This window comes from Loxodonta africana, chromosome 4 (assembly GCF_030014295.1).
Source record: "Loxodonta africana isolate mLoxAfr1 chromosome 4, mLoxAfr1.hap2, whole genome shotgun sequence".
NCBI lineage: Eukaryota > Metazoa > Chordata > Mammalia > Proboscidea > Elephantidae > Loxodonta > Loxodonta africana.
Window position 1 is genome coordinate 53,305,785 of NC_087345.1, and position 20,713 is coordinate 53,326,497.

The 20,713-nt window shown below is 35.0% G+C and overlaps 1 protein-coding gene across 8 annotated transcripts in view; it reads left to right on the plus strand.

Annotated features, from left to right (window-relative positions):
* The window catches only part of PPFIA2 (PTPRF interacting protein alpha 2), a 552,369-nt gene that overhangs the window by 521,168 nt on the left and 10,488 nt on the right, over positions 1-20,713 (plus strand). For 3 of the 8 annotated variants that reach the window (XM_003405226.3, XM_003405230.3, XM_064283784.1), the window contains exons 22-26: positions 198-398; positions 9,931-9,993; positions 11,179-11,208; positions 13,146-13,339; positions 16,248-16,345. In XM_003405226.3, coding sequence (XP_003405274.2) covers positions 198-398; positions 9,931-9,993; positions 11,179-11,208; positions 13,146-13,339; positions 16,248-16,345 — 586 coding nt within the window. The remainder of the gene's footprint in view (positions 1-197; positions 399-9,930; positions 9,994-11,178; positions 11,209-13,145; positions 13,340-16,247; positions 16,346-20,713) is intronic. The other 5 variants (XM_023559226.2, XM_003405232.4, XM_064283785.1 and 2 more) reach the window with 4 other exon arrangements.

Sequence of the window (20,713 nt, forward strand, 5' to 3'; positions counted from 1 at the left end):
CTGGTGTTTTTGAACAAATTAGTGTCTCTGAGCATTCGTTTCCTCTAGTGGAAATAATAATAGCATCTATCTTATGGAGTTGTGAGCATTTAATGAGATCATATATGCAAGATAGCTAGAATAATGCCTAGTAAATAATAGACAGTAAAATGTTAACTATTATAATCTGTGCGTGTATTTTTTTTCTTCTCCTAAAGCTCTGGTTAGGAATGCCTGCTTGGTATGTGGCAGCTTGCCGTGCCAATGTGAAGAGTGGTGCCATCATGTCTGCTTTATCAGACACTGAGATCCAGAGAGAAATTGGAATCAGCAACCCTCTGCATCGCCTAAAGCTCCGATTAGCAATCCAGGAGATGGTTTCCCTGACAAGCCCTTCAGCTCCTCCGACGTCCCGAACAGTGAGTCAGTTTCTGCTCCTCCCGCTCTCCCAGTGCTGGGTAAACACAAGCAGCATCTCAAAGTCTACTTAAGAAATTATGGCAGCACGCATTTCAATGTCAGCATGAATTATTCTGAAGAGATTTAGCTTGCTGTTAATCAACCTTGCTGCAACTTTTAATAGGTTTTTATTCAATGAGCTGTGCTTCCCATCACGCTTGAAGGCCACATTCTTCGTGTTTATGCAGTTCTCTAAGACAGGAAATCGGAACCAAGATAGATTTTTGGGCCAGTCTCTAGATTTGAGCGTAGATCTTTCTTCCAAGCTGCAAGTCCTTGATCTTATTCAACATCTTCTCAGGACATGAGATATATGTGTTAGTATTTTTTTGGATGTACAATGCTTACCTCACTATTTTGAAAGAAGTTTCCATGTATTTTTTTACACCGAGAGTCACTGTTTTATAAACACCAAGTGAAATACCTTCCTTCAAAATCTGTTTTCTTTTTATTTGTAAATCTCTAATCCTCTCATAAATGGGTCTCTATCCCAGTATTAAGAAGCACTGGTGGTACAGTGGTTAAGCGCTTGCCTGCTAACCAAATGGTTTGTGGTTTGAACCCACCAGCAGCTCCACAGGAGAAAGATGTGGCAGTCTATTTCCTTAAAGAGTACAGCCTCGGAAACTCTGTGGGGCAGTTCTACTCTGTCCTATAGGGTCACTATAGAGTTGGAAATGACTCAATGGCAATGGGTTTTTATCCTAATATTGGGAAATAACTAAATATGGGGAAAAAAAAAAAAAGCACACAGGATGAAGAATCAAACACTAAGAAAAACTTCCAAATAATATTTTGTTGTTTTCTTTACTTCATTCCTAAATTATATATTTTTCTGATAAATGATATGAATTCTAATGTTAACTAAGTCTCCCTAGGTCCATATCTAATGTAGCATAATAAATGAGATAAATTTGAATATCAGCTAAAGAAACAAATATGGTATTACTTTATACATTTTTCAGGCACAAAACTAACTTAAGTATACATTTTTCTGTATAGTCTTATACAGTTTAGAGAATTTTCTTTATTTCTGTCATTTTTGTGGTAGTAACATTTATGTTCCTTCAAAGCCAGAAATACAAAGTCAAATTTAAAAAACTCATAAATTTCTTGAATGATGCCATTTTAATTTCTTTCTTAGTGACATGGAGGGGAAAAAAAGATGTACTTTAACCAACTCCTACTTATAACATTATTTTAAAATAGGTATTTTTTTACTCTAACTGGAATTTTACTCAAGCTAAAAGATAATCCAGAATACATTTAAAATAAAACCTGGACCAAATTCAGACCTGATGAAGGATTTCCTGAATAATTCCAGCTGAGAAAGAAGTATCCTAACTGGTTTACAGCAACATTGAAACAGCATCTGATTTTTTTTGCTCCTAAGTAAAAACCAGATTCAAAAAATTTTGAAAACTCCTAACCTTGCAAAAAGAGCATCCAGAATGCCAGCTTCAGGATGAAAAATAGATTTGTTATTTTTATTTAGCAACCTAACCCATTTTTCATAGAAAATAGAATATTTAATCACTGATTTTCTAAACATACTTGAACAAGATGAAGAAATTTGAATAAGAGAATATTAAAGATAAGAGTGCACGCAGTTGCTTAATTTGCTTAATTAACAGGGAGATGTGAAGACAGCTTGTGAGAACTTTCCTGATCTGTTCTCTGAAAGGTTTTTTTCCACATTATTTCCTCAGATGCGGGATTTTGACAGTACTACTTTCAGTTTCCTACAATTTTATCCTCTTGATAGTTTATGAGCTTTTGCAATTGATCTTCCCTTTGCCGGTAGAATTATTCCCATCCTAGGGCCACGTCCCTCCACAATCACCCTCAACTTACTGAGTCCTGCATGTACTTCCTCTGGAAAGCTTTTGCTGAGCCCCACAGTCTGAGTTTAATTCCCTTTCTGCAATGCCATTCTGGGTACTTCTAAAAAAAAAAAAAAACTTCTAAAAACCTTATTGTAATTCACTTTTCCCTTGATTTATCCCCTGGTGCACAGTGGTTAAAGCAATGGGCTGCTTACTGAAAGGTTGAGAGTTGGAAACCACCAGCGGCTCTGTGGAAGAAAGATGTGGCAGTTTGCTTCCTTAGAGATTTACAGCCTTGGAAGCTTTAGAAATGCAAATAAGATAACCAATGTTGGCAAGGGTTGCTGTGAGTCAGAATCCACTTGAAGGCAGTGGGTTTTGTTTTGTTTGAGATTTTTCCCTTGTTTTATCCTCCAATAGACCTAACAAGGATAATTTTGGGTTTTCCAAAGGCCATAAGCCTTAACTCAGTGCCTGGCAAACTTTAGACATTCAGTAAATGCCCTGCTAAAAATGATGATTGTACAGCTCACTCTAACCATGTGAAACATGTATGGCCTGGCTTCAAGGAGGGTCACTATACGTAGTAAGGAAAGTAAGGCATGTTCCCCAGTAAGTCAAGGATGAGATAATATAGTCTAAAGCCTAAATGCAAGATGGAAGTAAAACAATGTAGAAGTTCCAAGTATAGAGAAAACTCTTCTGGCTGAATAAGGAATCACAGAGGAATTAACATTGGAAGGTCAGATAAAATATTGTTTATAGCATTTAAGCTTTTTATTTGTTTACAAGGTGAATACATGATCCTTGTAAAGTGTAGAAAAATACAAAAACAACAATAAAAATTTGAAAATAATAAAAATGAACCCAGAAATAATCACTATTAATTTTTTTACTATTAACATTTTGATAGAGACCTTTCTAGTTTTTTACGTATCTTTTATAAAGATTAATGTAAAAAAAACAAAAACAAAAACTATTGCACGTTATTTTGTATATTTCTTTTGAAACATGGCAATATTGCATTTCCCCTTCCTTGCCAACACTGGTTATCTCATTTGCATTTCTAAAATTAGTAGTAAAGTTAAAATTGTTTGATATGCTTGTTAGTGATCTACTACTTCTATGAATTACACATTCATAACCTTTTCCATTTCTGTACACATTTATATGAATCCTAGGATTCAGTTTTTTAGGATTATAAGAATATTTTTTACTAGTATATAAAAGATCTTTATCCACATAAAATATACATACTCTGCCAAATATTTTACAAATACTGATGCAAGTTATATAAGAGACAAGTTGTACGTATAGGCTAAATGTTTTTTCTTCCATAATTCAGCTCCACCATGTGAAAGCATTTACTCTTTTCTAATATATTTCAAATATAATTTAATTTACAATAAAATGTACATATAAATTTCTAGTAATAAATCCACTGCGTAAAGATTAAGACATCTTAAACTCATTATTTGTAATTAAATGTTGTAGTCAAGTTATAGTTATGTTAGAACTCACACTTTGAAAAAACGTAAGCTTGTTTGTGTTTTGAAGAAATGCCAGTATGTCTCCTAGAATTCAGTGATTAGTTCAGATCATTCAAGGATTTTTTTTTAATTTTTAAATTAATGTTTACCTTTGTGTTCTTCAGTTCTTCAGCCAGGTTTATCTTGTTCATTTACTCGTATTTTCAGGAGAAAAAGATAAGTCTCCCCAAGCTTTTTTTTTTTTTTTCCTTTAACTGAATATAACTTCTGCCTGATTCTACCTTCTTTCCTGTCTAGATAAGCTAGGCTAGACCACCAAACAAAGAAATAAATAAAAATCTAATGTTATTTCTATTATTTCCTTGGGCCAGCCCTAATTTTGTAGCTTCCTGTTTCTTCTACCCAAACTACCATTACTGTAGAAGGCCTCTTACCTTACAGGATAGGAAACTGAGTTATCAGTTAATTGAAATATTTGGTTAAAGAGAGATACCCTAAAGAAAAATAAGTGTATTCCTTAAATATTTTATCTTAAGTAAATTTATATAAATGTTTGTTCATTTTCCAATTCATATGAAGCACACAGGACTTTTTTGAGTATGTTTACAATGTTTGGAGTTTCACATTTATTCTTTGGTAATCCTATCCATAAAACATCTTCAACTTTTCCAGTTTAAGTTTCTTTTTGAAGTGAAAACTTAAAGATTTTTGAACAGCTATTTGAGTGTAGAATCCTTCTGGATGTTTACAACTTCTTTCACTTAAAATTTACTTTATAAAAGTCTCCCCTAGACTTTTATAAAGTTATGTCTCCTTGATACTGTGTTTTAAGATTAACCTTTATCTAGTCTTTCCAAATATTCAACTTAGTGTTCATATAAACTCCAAACTTATTTTATTTTTTATTTTATGTAATATTTAAATTGCTTACTTAAAAAAAGTGTGGTGGACAGAAATTTGGAAACAAGGGCAAAGTGTTTTTGGTAATCATACAATTCAACTAGTTTGAGAAGAAATGTAAGTCATAATGGGCATCAGTCAGCCCATCATATGGGGGAATAGAGCGCATTCATTAAACTAAAAATTTGTTTGAGTGGAGGTTGGTTAACAGAATTTCTACTAAAATTGTAGTATTAGCCAATATCAGTAACATGCTTATTGTGTTAGGCACTGCTCTAAGTGCTTTACAAGTAGTAACTCCTTTAAGCCTGACAGCACTAGGAGATAGATACTGCCATTATATTTGTCTTGTATGTGGGGAAAACAGTTGTATAGAGAGGTTAAATGACTTGTCTAAGATCTCACTCTTCTTGTGATTAGGCCCCATAGCTTTGCTCCTGACAAGTACACTTGTGACAGTATAAAAGCCTATGCTTCCTGTATTCCACTAGTCATTTTCTTCTCTTTTGATTCCTTTTTTTTTGTGATTCCTAACCTTAGGAGGCTCAACCTTTAGTGGAAGTAAGAAGAGGTATAATTATATAAATAACAGTCTTACTATAAGGAGAAACATTTCCTTTATTTTAATGGAAACATAAATCCAAATAGGGCAGGAAGTTTGGAGGTTTGAGTCCACCCAAAAGCACCTCAGAAGAAAGGCTTGGCAATCTGTATCCAAAAAAGCAGCCATTGAAAACCCTATGGAATACAGTTATTCTCTAACACACTGGGTCTGCATTAGTCCAAGTCAGTTGACTCAGCCACAACTGGTATATATATAGCCCGCTTTGAACTGTGAGTTGGAGTCAACCCGACAGCAATGGGTACGGGTTTTGAACATGAAAAGTAAATTATAATTTAATTTACCTTCCAATTATAAAATAAAATAAATTGCAAAATGACATAGGTAGTAATAAAAGCTACTTCAAGCTAGGTAAACTTTAAGATTATTTTGGGGTCTAGCTGTTTTACTCATTCTCTCTCTCTGACTATACTATCAAAATATTCAACAGGGTGCAAAATTTAAGGAGGCATTGACTGTTAGATGCTGACCCTATACTTGTATGACCAAAAGAGTAAGTGCTTCCTTAAATTTAGTGCCCTTTATATTTGCTTCCCTTGTCCTAGTCCCAACCCTGTATTGTAGTGTGCCTTCAAGTTGATTCAAACTTATAGTGATCCTATATGACAGAGTAGAACTGCCTCATAGGGTTTACTAGGCTGTAATCTTCACAGGAGCAGATTGCAAGGTCATTTCTCCCAAGGAGTGGCTGGTGGGTTTGAACCACCAACTTTTCAGTTATTAACTGAGTGCTTAGCCATTGTGCCCCTAGGGCTCCTTTAGCCCTGTGTTAGGATATAATATTATATTATAATTAAACCTTTCGGTACCTTTTCTAGTGTGAAGTATGCATCTTTAATTCTACTTAACAGATACAGAAATTAATTTTTAGAGAAGCTTTGGAAATGTCCCAGGGTATTTATTGAAAAGTGGAATTGCTAGAACTCAAGACTCCTGATTACAATTTGGTGAATGTTGGGATAGTGGAAATTTTGTAAATCACCTCTACATGGCTAAGCAAATATCAAATCAAAATATCCACATTTCCTGACACCAGCTATAAGGATAAAACAAGTCCATAGTTTCCAATTCTTTGTTCAATTTTGACACCAGCTGCCCATGCAGCACTTCTTTCTCTAAACCTCACCACCCTGAGCTAGGTCAGATCTCAGAAATTAAAGAACACAATCCTCCAGACTGCTAAGTTTGCCCAAGACTTTAGATACCAGCTATAAATTTGGGAGTCCACATGATACCCTCACTTCTGACCTGTTGGTTGAAAATTTGGGTTTTCCCACTACCCCTCAGGATGCCAGCCACAAGCTCAGGACCACCAGCGCTCCCTCAATTCTAACCTGCTGGCTCCAACTACTCCCTCTGGTTTGATAATTTGCTGAAATGACTCACAGAGCTCATGGAAAATGCTATACTTATGATTATAGTTTTATTGTAGCAGAAAAGGATACAAATGAACAGACACATAGAGTGAGATCTAGGAGGATTTTCAACATGAAGCTTGCATGTCTCAAAGGGTACACTACCTTCCCATGTGCATGAATGACTTTCACCAACCAGGAAGCCCTTGGGGTTTCCAAGTCTAGAGTCTTCATTGGCCTCATTATGTAGTCATAATTGATTGAATCTGCCTACCTCCCTCCTGAGGTCAACTGGTATCAGGCCACATGATGGTTTCTCTGGCCTGGCCAGACCCCACTCGTTAGTACAAACCCTCAGGTGTCCCCTGGAGACCAACAAAGGCATCTCAGTTACGCAGGAAAATACCCAGGGCTATCTCTGAGGAATCAAGGATAAAGACCAAATTACTTTATGTAAGGTAATTCTTTACCTCACAACCTTGTACAGTCAGATGTTGCTATTGTTGTTGTTGTTGCATGCCACTGAGTAAATTCCAACTCATGGTGGCCCTATATGACAGAGTAGAACTGCCCCCATAGGTTTTCCTAGGCTGTAATCTTTATGGGTCTCTTTGCCAGGTCTCTTCTGCAGATCCGCTAGTGGCTTCAAACTGCTGACCTTTGGTTAACAACCAAATGCTTCACCATTGCACCACCAGAGCTCCTTAGTGTCAGATGATAGTAGCCACACACACACACACAAAAAGACTACTGGCTTGTGTTCTCTGGCTAAGACAGGGGGTTTGTAACATAGATTGCTAAAGACAGTAGATGATTTTCAGTGGCTCTCAGAGAGCCACAAACAAATTATATGTTGTTTTTTCTTTGTGTCTTTCCACCTACCTTTTGTGCTTTCTTTACCCTCAGAGCCAAGGCACCAGTGTTCTCCTGCCCTTTGGTTGCTCAAAGCCTCTTACTCTAGCTACCCCTTAAGTATGCTCTTCTCTCAAGTTCTCAAGCTGTAAATCACCTATTAGTGACTTACTCAGGTGAAAGTTGCATCCCCTAAACTGTTGGTGGAAAGAGAGCAATCTGAATAACTGACTTACAAGACATGGGCTTACTTGTAAAATGAACTTGTAGAAAACTCAACTAATGTGTAATTGGCGGGGTTGTGAAGAAATTATTTTGTGAGTTACTTTTAATAAGGTTCTAGGGCAGGCAATACTCCTAGCTAGTAAAATTGAGGAGAAGGGGTGAACAACTAACATATGTTTTCTAAAAGTTTGCCAACCTTACTTCAGAAGAGTTCCTTGGTATATACTCCTTGTGCATATAAAGATACAGATAAAAACATAGTTTCCAGTATCTTGCCCCTCTCAGAAGATGGTTATGAACTGGCTAACATAGAACTTAAGATAACCTGTGAAAGAAATTACACATGTATCTATTTCTCTAAGAAATAATACCAGTCAAGTTTCTTATAGAAGGAGCTAGGATTTTGTTATTTGGAATCAGAATCAAGGTAGAAGCTGCAGAAGTCATTGTAGAAGAAATTAATTTCCTCTCAGGTAATCTCTGAATCTCTGAACAAAGAGTTCAGCCATTCAGGCAAAGTACTGCCATCCCTGAGTGTTAAAGAAAGATGACAAATGAGTGTACAGTTCTTTTTATCATTGTGCAGTTCCCGGAAAGTCAATAAGACCTGTTTCTTCCAAAAGATTTAATGTTTAGTATATTCATATGTAGGACACCCTGGTAGCATAGTGGTTAAGAGCTACAGCTACTAACCAAAAGGTCAGCAGTTCGAATCCACCAGGTGCTCCTTGGAAACTGTATGGGGCAGTTCTACCCTGTCCTATAGGGTTGCCATAGAGTTGGAAATGACTCGACGACAACTTTTTTTTTTTTTAATATTCATATGCAACTTCCTATTTATAATGAGCACCATTTTCAGAAGTCTGAGGAAGAAGAGCTTATCATGGAATGGATAGCTCCTATATTCTAAATGTATTTTATAGGTACACACAGTCAAGCATTGTACTATGCAAGTGGTAGGGAAACCCAGCATGAATTATGGTGTTGTCTTCTGTTTGAGTATCCACTTTGCTACTTCCAATTCTTTAAAACTGGACTCCTTTCTGAACAAGTAACAAGCAATACATAGGAAGTTATTCCATTGTGAAGACTGGATTGCTGTGCTTGGATGGCCTTGCAGTGTTCACAAATAATTGCCAGTGAAATAGAATTTGTTGAGAAGTAGTTTTCAGTGATCAGCCCCTCCAGTGATATTCCTGGCCTGTATATGACTAAGTAGACTTTGATTTAGAAACTGTACGTTATTCCATGTATAGAACAGATGTCAATAGTTTTATTTAGAAGGCAAATGAGACTGTCTCATGGAGTAGTCTCTGCTGGAGAAAAATTTCAAAACTTTGTTTACATCATATTCTTCTCTATAATTGTATAGAACACTGCTAAAAAGTAAGAAATATATAACCCGCTGTTGTTGAGTCGATTTTAACTCATAGCGACCCTATAGGACAGAGTAGAACTGCCCCACAGAGTTTCCAAGGAGCGCCTGGTGGATTCTAACTGCCGACCTTCTGGTTAGCAGCCATACCTCTTAACCGCTATGCCACCAGGGTTTTCAAGAAGTATATAGTCTTTGTAATTTCTGGCATGGTATTCAGTGAAGCTGAAAAATAACTTATGTTAAACCAAAAATAGCACTTCTTTTTTGTTTTTAGGAATACAGGAAAACAACATATTTACTGAATTTCAAAAAGGAAAAAAATCCTTAGGAAAAAGTTGATACTGATTTTCAGAGAGGCTATGAGAGTATATAGAGCTTTGTATTGACAGTCGATTTTCTTTTTCCAAGGACACTAGAAAATGAAAATCGAGTGACTGAAATACTGGTAATAGCACTACAAAGTACATATCCCATTTTTTTCAGGAAAAAAGGAGTTCTTCTACAGAGCAAATTAATTCTTCGTTGTTACAGAATGTGGATCAATAGTGCCTGCCTTGGAAATGCAAATTTTGATCATGCCTTTTTCCTGATTGATAATCACAGAAATATAATTTTAGATCTACTGCACATGAGCTTCACAGCATACCTGTTTCTATTTAATCTTTTTAAGTAGAAGAAAAAGGGAGCTCTGAGCAAACCACAATGCGGTCTCTCTCATGCATGCTGTAGACGCAAGAGCACTGTCGTGTTGGTGTGATGCTGTTAACTTACAGTGGCGCTGCCTTTCTTCTTTACCACTGCTTACCGCTGGATTCCACTGCTTCCCTCTGGGCCTCCTCACTAGCCTTCAGGCAACGTTTGGGTGACCCATGAAGAAATGGAAAATCTTGCAGCTCCAGCAAAAGTGGTTAGTCATTACTACTTTGTTGAACATGAAAAAGAAAACTATATTGCTGCCATTTAGATGAAAAAAAGCTATTTTGTTTATGGTAAACCAGAGTAACGGGGTGTGTTTAGGTAGTTAAATGCAATGTTAATGAACATTCTTCATTACAGTTTTGTTTAACCCGGCTGACATTTCTGTGCTAGATTGTGTTAATATCATGAGTTTATGAAAAGACAGACAATAATCAAGAAACTAATAAAACTTATGTATGCATTTTGCAACATTGGTAATTTTTTGTATCACACATCATTTAGTATTGGTGTGTTTATGAGTAATACATGCTATTACACCCAAATTAATCTTGCAAAAGAATAGTCTACTTTGAAGGCTCATTTTTAATATAATTATCTAGTTACTTGTGCTTGACCATCTCAAGTTTTGGGGTTTGACAAACATTAAAACAAAAAAAGAGTGTTAAGTTAATTTGGTATTGCCGAGAATCTGTTTTAAAAACTTTCTGGTGACTCTGATTGTAATCTTGCTTTTTAAAATATGATACATATAGTCATGTTTCACATAAAGTAACAAAGTTGGCATGTTATACATTTTGTTTTTAGAAGCTTTAAAAAAAATAACATCCTTTCAACTTTATCCCTATTTGAAAAATTAATCATATAGAATTTTATGATAAGTTAAAATGCCAGGTGATGTAGTTTAGTTTGGTTTGGTTTGGTTTGGTTTTGATTTTCAATGGCTGTTGTTAAAATCTATTTGAGTACCACAAAGTTATTTTAGATGGAAAATATTATTTTTTAACTTTATTAGTTTAATTTACATAATTTTTTTCCTGCTTATATCTATATGGGATCAGAAAATTTTATTGTAGTTCTTTATATTTAGGAAATCATACACTTAAGAACTAGAAAAGATTGGGAATGATAAGATCAAATGTTTACAACATCACAAATTCTCATATGTCGTGTATGTTTAAAATAGAACTAATTAAAAATTATGTAGTTTTCCTTGAACTTCTGAATTGATTAGTGTGAATCTAAGAATTTGTGTATTTATCTGTGTATATCATAATGTCATACTAATTAACATTTTCTATAACAATTTTGTTTCTGCTAGAAAAATTTTACAGTATTCATTTGACATTATTTTATCTTTCCCTGCTTTATTAATGATTCCCTGCTGCTACCACAGAAAGAATCTGAGGAAGGAAGCTGGGCCCAGGTAGGAAATGCATATGCTTTATAGCAATTTATATCATCTGGTAGGCTATGAGGATGAGCAGTAAAAAAACTAGCATGTCTTATAATATAAAGCCGCACTTGGCTTATGATTAAGCCAGTAGGTATACTTCAGTGCACAGTATACTTAATACCATACATGTCTTTTTAAATCACCATATTGTACAAAGAAGATGATCATCAAAAAGTGATGTGGAACTTAAATTTCTCTGAAATTCCCTTGAATGTGCTTAATTAGGAATTATTCAACTTAGACCTAAAGAGGGAGGGAGGAGACATAGTTGGAGTCTCAGACGCCTTAAGGTATAATGGAAAAAATTTTCAAGATTGGAGCTGGAGGGACTGTGTCAGCATCATGGATTACAGTCAGAGGTCACTCCCATTTATATGAGCCAAGCATCTGTATTTTGAACAAATAGCTTTGGAAGGGAGCTGTGCATTTTTTTCAGCGTTTCCATCTGTTGGATTCTTGAAAGAATAAATGCACGTTGCCAAAAGTAAATTTAAGTGTTCAAAGTGACTACAACCTTAGAATATAATAAAATTTTTGTAGTTATACTATGCCTTTTATTTAGCCAGTCAGTAAATTAGGGATGCATTAGATTTTCATCTTTGTACGATTTTCACCATTCTTCATAATTTACCGTAAAAAGGGGGGGAACATTTGATATAAATACAAATTGTGATATAAATACTTACATGCTATAGTTAAAATAATTATGTATTTAAAGTATGTTAAGGAACTAAATAGGAAACACTAAATTTAATGGCTCTTTTTTATTAAAAAAAATGGCTTTGGGATGATAGTTGCATTTAGTTTTCATTTTAACTGTTTTAAACAGTGTTTGGTAAGAGCAGCCCATATTGTTATGTTAAATGATCAGACTATCTGTCTTAGATTTTTATTATGTCCATCCTATTTAAGTGCAGAATCTGTGTTGATTGATTTCTAGAAAAGACTGATTTTTTCAATGATATTTATGAAATTCTTGCCACCTGTTTTAATAACCAAAAAACCAAAACCAAACAAAAATGTCCATATTAAGCTTCAGCATTCTGTCTTTCTAACCTCATTGCTCTTTTCTCTCTTCATTTACAGAGGTTTCTCTCTGACATCAAGGTTTGCACTGTAGTAACTGAAAAGAGGGAAACCTTTGAGTCAGCTAACAGATTAAAACAAAATATAAATGAGACAAAAATAAAGTAACTTAATCAACATTAAAAATCTTAAGCTGAGAATTTGTGCTATAACACTAATGATAATTTTCTTACTAACAAAGTATATACTTGAATAAGATATAGTTAATTTTGAGAATACAAAATAGGCATAGTAGTTTTTTATGGGCAGCAAACCTGATAAATCTACCCAGAGTTCCATATTGTACCAAAGTACAGGCAGTTCCAAGGTTAAGAATATCCAACTTATGTGCAACCCCTAATTATAAACTAACCCTCATAAAGCCTATTGTATTAAAAATTCAAGGTACATACATTGGTTTGTAATAACAAATGAAAGTTACTTTGTGGTACACGTAAAAACATTATTATTATTTTTGTATTATTATGTTAGTGATGTTTTAGTATATCTAGAAGTGTTTCTTTAATATTTTTATGCATAGAAAGGTACACTATATACTAAGATGAACATTTGACTGATATTTCATATGAACTGTACCTAAAGTGTTCTGACTTGTGCACAAATTCAACTTAAAAACAGACTTAGTAATGGAACTCATTTGTAATCTGAGGACTGCCTATAAATCAAGTACTTATAGGTTAAATATTATCTGCATTATTCCATAAACCAAAAAAAAAACCCATACAGCATGCTAATTAAATATGTTATAATAATAGTGATGGCCTCCATTTACCATATCATTTTATTGGTTAAGAAACTTGACTGCTATAAAACAATTCTAGTGTCCGGTTTTTCTACAGACCTTGGCTTATGGAGATATGAACCACGAGTGGATTGGAAATGAATGGCTTCCCAGTCTGGGGTTACCTCAATACAGAAGTTACTTTATGGAATGCTTGGTAGATGCAAGGATGTTAGATCATCTAACAAAAAAAGATCTCCGTGTCCATTTAAAAATGGTGGATAGTTTCCATCGGTAGGTTCATTTCAAAGAATAATTAAAGTGAAACGAGAATGAGTAATTTATATTTTATCAAAACAAACAAACAAAAAATAGATGTTAAAAAAAAAAAAGATGTTTAGGTAATAGAAAATAGGTACTATCCAAAATATCAGAGTACAACTATTTGGCAAAATATTTTCAAGCAGCAAATTTCAGGGATTATCAAATGTAGGAACATGTGCGTATTGTATGCCCAAAGAACAATACATGAACAAAATTCTCCTCAAAGAATATAAATCCTTCTTTTTTGTATTATCTTTAGGAAATTCCATATTTTATGATTTTACCTTTTTTTTTATGTATTTATATGTGTTCTAAGTATGTGCTTATCGAAACCCTGGTGGTGTAGTGGTAAAGAGCTACAGCTGCTAACCAAAAGGTTGGCAGTTTGAATCCATCAGGTGCTCCTTGGAGCAGTTCTCCTCTGTCCTATAGGGTCACTATGAGTTGAAATCGACTCAGTGTCAAGAGGGTTTCAGGTAGTGTATACATTGTAAGGTAGTGAGTTCCTTGTCACTGAATATTTACACCTGTGGTTCTCAACTTTGGTGTGGTTACATGAGACTTGCGAACACTAGAATTTGTTGACAGCACACTTGTGTTCAGTTTTCCTATTCTTCATGTGATCAACTTCAGCATTTCTTTATTATTTGAATAGAAATGGTTATTACGTTGAACGAGTTTATTCTAGAAAATGCATAGGCTTCATCCTAATGTTACACTTAGCTCTGACTTAAAATAGTACCTGACTGAATACTGCATCTCATTGTGTTTTCAACCGTTTCCCCTCCTACAGACATTACCATAATAGTGTATATCTTCTTTATATTAAATTTTATATTACATACTAATGAAAATTTATCAGAAAGTAACCAAGAACCACTAGTTAACCTCAGGTTGCCTAATATCTATGATAGATATTATCAATGTTATCTAATATGTTATCTCATTCAATGAAGGTCTCCTTCCTTTCATCTCTGATTCTAAAATATTTGAAATCAACATTGTCTTGAGGACTTAGAAATTCATCCAACACATAGGCATAGCTTGGTCACTGTGTATTTCTAACTTTGTGCATATTCCTATAAACTTAAGAAATAACTGATATTGAAAATTTTTTTACTCTTGAAACCTAAGACCAGAAGAGATTCACTTTTTTTGTCACACCTTTCTGTCCTTTAGATCTAATATCGCCACGTCTTTCTTCTCTCTGAACATCTCTGGTTTTCTCTGGATTTTCAATTCATGTTCATCGCTGTTATCCTTATTGGTACCCTTTTTTTTTTTTTTTTTTAATGCCTTAGTTAGTTTCCCTATGCCCTAGAATTACCTGTTTCCTTGAGATTCTATTTTGCTAGCAGATTATTCTTTCTTAGACCAAAAATTTTGATACCATTTTCCCTCCCATCAAGTTGTTCAGTAATTCCCTATTATCTGCATGTATTCTGAACTTCTCTGGAATGCAAGCCACTCTCCACATATAACCATATTTCTCCTTGCTTCCTAACATGGATTTTCAATGCTATCACCACATATTTAAAATCCCATCCAAAATACTGTGTTCACAGTGCACTGTTTTCCATAACAATCCTTTCTCGGCTAACCTGATCCATTAAGAGTCAGTTAATTCTATGCTTTTCAATAATGTCCATTTTACACACAATTTCAATGTCTGCTGATTTTTGTTCCTTTTACATGTTTCTTTATAACTGAGAGTTGTTGACTATTTAATAATTTGTCATTTGGTTCTGTTTTTTATTACTGACTCATGTTTATACATATATATTTTTTCTCTTCAGTTTAAAAAGAGCACATCTATCTCTTATAAATTCCTTACTGTCTTAAATATGTAGAGCTGCCCTAACAGAAATACCACAAGTGGGTAGCTTTAACAAACAGAAATTTATTTTCTTACAATTTAGAAAGCTAGAAGTACAAATTCAGGGCACTGGTGCTAGGGGAAGGCTTTCTTTCTCTGTAGACTCTGAGGAAAGGTCCTTGTCTCTATTCAGCTTCTGTTTCTCAGTGCCTTGGTGACCTTCATGAGGTATGGCATCTATCTTCCCCCATCTCTGCTTACTTACTTACTCAATCTGCATTTTATATCTCAAAATAAATTGATGTAAGACACATCCTACACTTATTTTAACTCATTAATGTAACAAAAAATTCCCAAATGGGATTATGACCACAGGTATGGGGTTAGGATTTATGACACATATTTCTGGGGTACACAATTCAATCTGTAATACTTACTGTATACATAGTAAACCTGTTGCCATTGAGTCAATTTCAACTCATAGATAACCCACAAAAAAACCAAATCCATTGCCGTTGAGTTGATTCCCACTCATAGCAATTCTGTAGGACAAAGTAGGACTGCCCCATAGGTTTTCCAAAACTGTAATCTTTACAGAAACGAACTGCCACATCCTTCTCCTACGGAGGGACTGGTAGGTTCAAACGGCTGACTTTTTGTTAGCAGCAAATGCTTTAACCACTGCACAACCAGGGCTCCTAAACTCATGGATAAAAACTCATGGATAGGACTCTAAATTCTTTTAAAATAAATAAAATGAATATTCGTCAGTCTGGAAATTATGGATGACAAACAACATGACCTATAATTATTTTCAGACTATATTTTTCTTATGCTGAAGATAATTTTTCTAATCTTTACAATTATATTGAGATATGTGCTTAGAATAACTGTAATTTTATTGTCCTTCCAATACTAAAGGGGTTAGTCATAAATATAATTATTATTAACCTATTTCCTTAAGAAGTATCACATAGTGGTGACTATGCTTAATCAATGAACATGCTTTATCTGAAGTAAAAGTAAATTCAACTTGTTTTCCTCTTTAAAAAAAAAAAACAGAACAAGTTTACAATATGGAATAATGTGCTTAAAGAGGTTGAATTATGACAGAAAAGAGCTAGAAAGAAGACGAGAAGCAAGTCAACATGAAATAAAAGGTAATGTCTTTCTTTCACATCAAATGTCTTTTCTCTGGGATTGTTAGTGTTTGCTTTTGTGAATGTAAGATACAATAATTGTTACTATGGTCATTAACTAATATAAGTATCCAACGAATGTCATCATTATTTCTTTTCAGTACTTTTCTGATTAAAACACTGAAAGGGGTACTGTCACATTATAAGGTGAATATTCCACTTGGGACATATTCTTGATTTTTTGAATTGAGATTTATTTCTCTGAGCTTATTAATTATGCATTATGTTTTACTAAAGGTGCCTCCATGTAGATATTTTTGTCAAACTCTTAATGAAATTTTGTCATTGATTTAAAGAAAAATGTATATTATTTGTTTATTTCATGGCAGCTCCTCTTTGGTTTATATCATTTGGATTATATTTCACTTCCCAGAAATTTTATTTTTGTAATATAGTTTTATAATTAGAATAAACAGTCAGAAATAATATGGATTTTTTTTTTCTCATAATAAGATTAAACCAAAAACCCACTGCTGTCAAGTCAATTCCAACTCATAGTGACCCTATAGGACAGAGTAGAACTGTCCCATAGAGTTTCCAAGGAGCACCTGGTGGATATGAACTGCCAACCTCTTGGTTAGCAGCCCTAGCACTTAACCTCTATACCATCAGGGTTTCCCATAACAAGACTAGTTTAAAATTATTTTAGGATCATTGCTAACTGCTAAAACTATGTGTACAAAAATGACCTGAATGATGACAAGTGTCAAACATTCCATATTCATATTTATGTTTAAAAGCACTATATTTAATAATGATCCCTCTAAATGTTGACAACTACCTTAATATACAGGAGAAAGAATGGTTTAAAAGAGAAATATATCAGATCCTATACTTGCTAGAGACTCCTGTCATCTTACTATTGTTGTTGAATGAAAAAATATAAAATATAAGTATCATCAGGCTATTTTCGGTAAATATCAGTTGACCACTTGTGTTATTTAAGGAAAAAGAGCCATATTGAGGGGAATGTAACCAGATTTTTGGAGGGAAAAACTGTATATAAGCTGCATGAAAAATAATGTACTTATCAGTTAAATTTCTCTGTTTCCCATTACCGAGGAGTTGACATGTGGAAGCAATTCATCAAATTCAATAGGCGTTTGTACATTAAAAGTATTAGGGATGAATCTCTTTATTTTCACCTTCATTTCTTTTGGGGCTTACTTCAGGTATAAAAAAAAAAAGTACATGTTGCCTCTTACCCTCCTTCCCCCCACCAGCCCCAGTATTAAAGCTCAGCACTGTTTTGGTCTTTATTTATTTATTTTTTTTGTTAGGCTTTTGTAGTTTTCAGTTGTGATAAACAACACAGCAGTTACTTTCATCTTTGGCAGTTCATGGCCAGCAACTTTAATAGTTCTGGAAGAATAGGCTTGAATGCATGTAAAGGTGATCGGTTAAAAATATTTTCTATATACAGTTCATCAGGGAGGAGACAGACACACAATGGATTTCTTGTAACACATCATTTGATTCATTACTTAGGAGTCAGAAAGTATTTTTCCATTATAAAAATCAAGTTGTTGAATTTCACTTTATGTGAGGACCCCAGGAAATTGCAGGTTGTTTTCAATGCATTGTCGTTGAATTGAATTGAAATTTGGGAACTAATGGACCCACCGAGACAGACCCCAGAAGGAAGTCTGTACTTGACCTAACAAAAGATGTTTTAGTACACGAATAGATTTTACCTGTAGGATACCACTTTTTAATTTTCTTTTTGAAGCATTTATTTCCAATTAGTTTTTACTTTGCTTTGTCTCACCACATGGATTGCTTCCTATTCAGAGAGAGCTAAAGCAGAGCAATTACTCATTTGGCCCTACACCAAAAGTTATATTAGTATCTCGCAATTGCTGGTTATTGTGGCCCTGAGAAAAAGCTACCATGACTTTACTATGGTTACATGCAAATAATTCTACATGAGAAGAAACTGTGAGTGAGGTCATAAATAGCTCTTATTTCCCATAACTGATTTGCTGACATTTACAGGAGTACCTCTTAACTGTGACTAGGGGTCTCTGTCATTTCTGAAGTGTTAGTTAACCTTGACCTTCATAAAGAGTTTTCTGAAGTGAGGAGATCATGTGAAATATCAAGAATGTACTAACATTTAATTGGTTGCTAGGATATAGTTGACACTGACCTTTAGCTGTTTATTGCTTAGGTCAAGAGGATCCCTACAAAGCTTTAAAGTCAGGGCAAAAATTTTGCTTGGAAAGATATTTATAAAGAAGAATCTGATTTATAAAATAAAATAAGTTTTGCTGTTTGCTGTTCTTTAGGAGGAACAGCTTGAGTATCTGATGTATTTACTTTCATGCCATAAGTGGAATATTTTATATTTTTAATCACTCTTGACTATAGTGCAGCAAAGGAGTTTTGTGGATATACCAAACCAAAACCAAACCTGTTGTCATCAAGTCAGTTCAGATTCATAATGACCCTTTTAGGACAGAGGAGAACTGCCCCAGAGGGTTTCCAAGGAGTGGCTGGGGGATTCAAACTGCCAACCTTTTGGTTATTGTGGATATATACTTTCAGAAATATGATGACTACATAATATGTCTTAGATTATCAAAGCAGGAACCCATCTCTAGAAAAGAACAAATAACTTCCTATTTCCAATCTATTTAGTACAAAAACAAGAGAAAAAAAAAAGACTGGACATTTTTTGTGGTTCTTGAGGAGACTATCAAAAAACGTTGCAATTAGTAAAAACAAGTGGTTAATTGTTGCTGTCAAACAAAAAAGCTGCACAGCTCTTGATATAGGAGTGTGTGTGCACGGAAAAAAGTCAAATTCTGTTGTTCGCCAGTTTTGTTTTGACACCAGCTGCACATGCAGAACTTTTTGCTCTGACCCTAACCTCCGGGAGCTAGGTCAGACCTCACAAATTAAAGGGCTCACTCTTCCAGACTTCCAAGCCTGCCCAAAACCTCTGACACTAGCTGCAAGCTTGGGAGTCCTCATGACACCCTCACTTCTGGCCTGCTGGCTACAAATGTGGGGTTTTCCCACTACCCCTTCAGGATGCCAGATACAACTTGGGGGTCCACCATCCTTCACTTCTGATTTGCTGGCTGCAAATTTGAGGGTTCCCTCCCTTCCTCAATATACCAGCCCATTTTTTTTTTTTTTTTTTTAAGCTCAGGTGTGTCCATCTTCCCCTCATATCTGCTACCACTACTGCCTCTGGTTTGATAATTTTCTAGAATGACCCACAAAACTCAAAGATAGTGCTATATTTATGATTACAGTTTTGTTATAGCAAAAAGTATACAAATGAAAAGACACAGAGTGCTAGATAGGGGAGAGTTCTCAATACCAAGCTTTTATGCCCCAAAAAAGGGACGTACAACCCTTCCACATCCATTGATGTTTTATACCATTCAGAAAGGCCATTGAGCTTCTGTGTCCAAGCCTTTACTGGGGCCTCATTAGAGAGCCATAATAGATTGAATAAGGCCACATCCCCTGAGATCAGCTAATATCACAAGGTGGTCTTTCTGGTCTGGCCAGCCCACACCTGAGTTACCTAATTAGCAAAAGGTCTCAGATGTAGTCTTGAGGCCTATAGATAACAAATCCACTGCTGCTGAGTTAATTCTGACTCATAGCCACTCATTAGGCCAGAGTGGAACTGCCCCATAGGGTTTCCAGGGCTGTAAATCTTTATGGAAGCAGAATGCCACGTCTTTCTCCTGAGGAGTAGCTGGTGGGTTCAAAATGCCGACCTTTCAGTTAGCAGCTGAGCGCTTAACCAATGTGCCACCACTGCTCCTTATAGATAATAAAGACATCTCACTTACCCGGGTAATTTCATGGATTTACAGTTATCCCTCAGGGATCGAGGACAAAGACCAAATCTTTAGGCAGAGTTCATTTCACCCCACAGAGGAGTAACCATTCAAGACTAATAAGTTGCTAACAACAGAGCCTGATTAATACTGAAGTGCTAAACAACTCACAGCCCATTTTCTGAGGTCTAATACCTCAGTGGAACAAGCTAATGCAAACTCAGAGGAAACGATATGCTTCAGGACCGTCACAGGGAGACCCCTTGAACATATATAAAATTCCCATTATTTAGGAAAGATCATTAAGGAAGCCCCTTGTTTTTCTAAAGATGTCAGGAAGGAAAGAGCTAAAATTCTGAAGGGGACAAGAACTACCCTACTTCCTGCAGAGAATTATTCTGCTTTTGATGAAGCAGGATGTAGTAATAGGTTTGTGGGAAGTGAAAATTGTGAGTTCTTTCCTCACATGTTCCTCATTAACTAAATGCAAAGGGAAACTCAGGCCCTTTTCTTGAGATGAGATTAT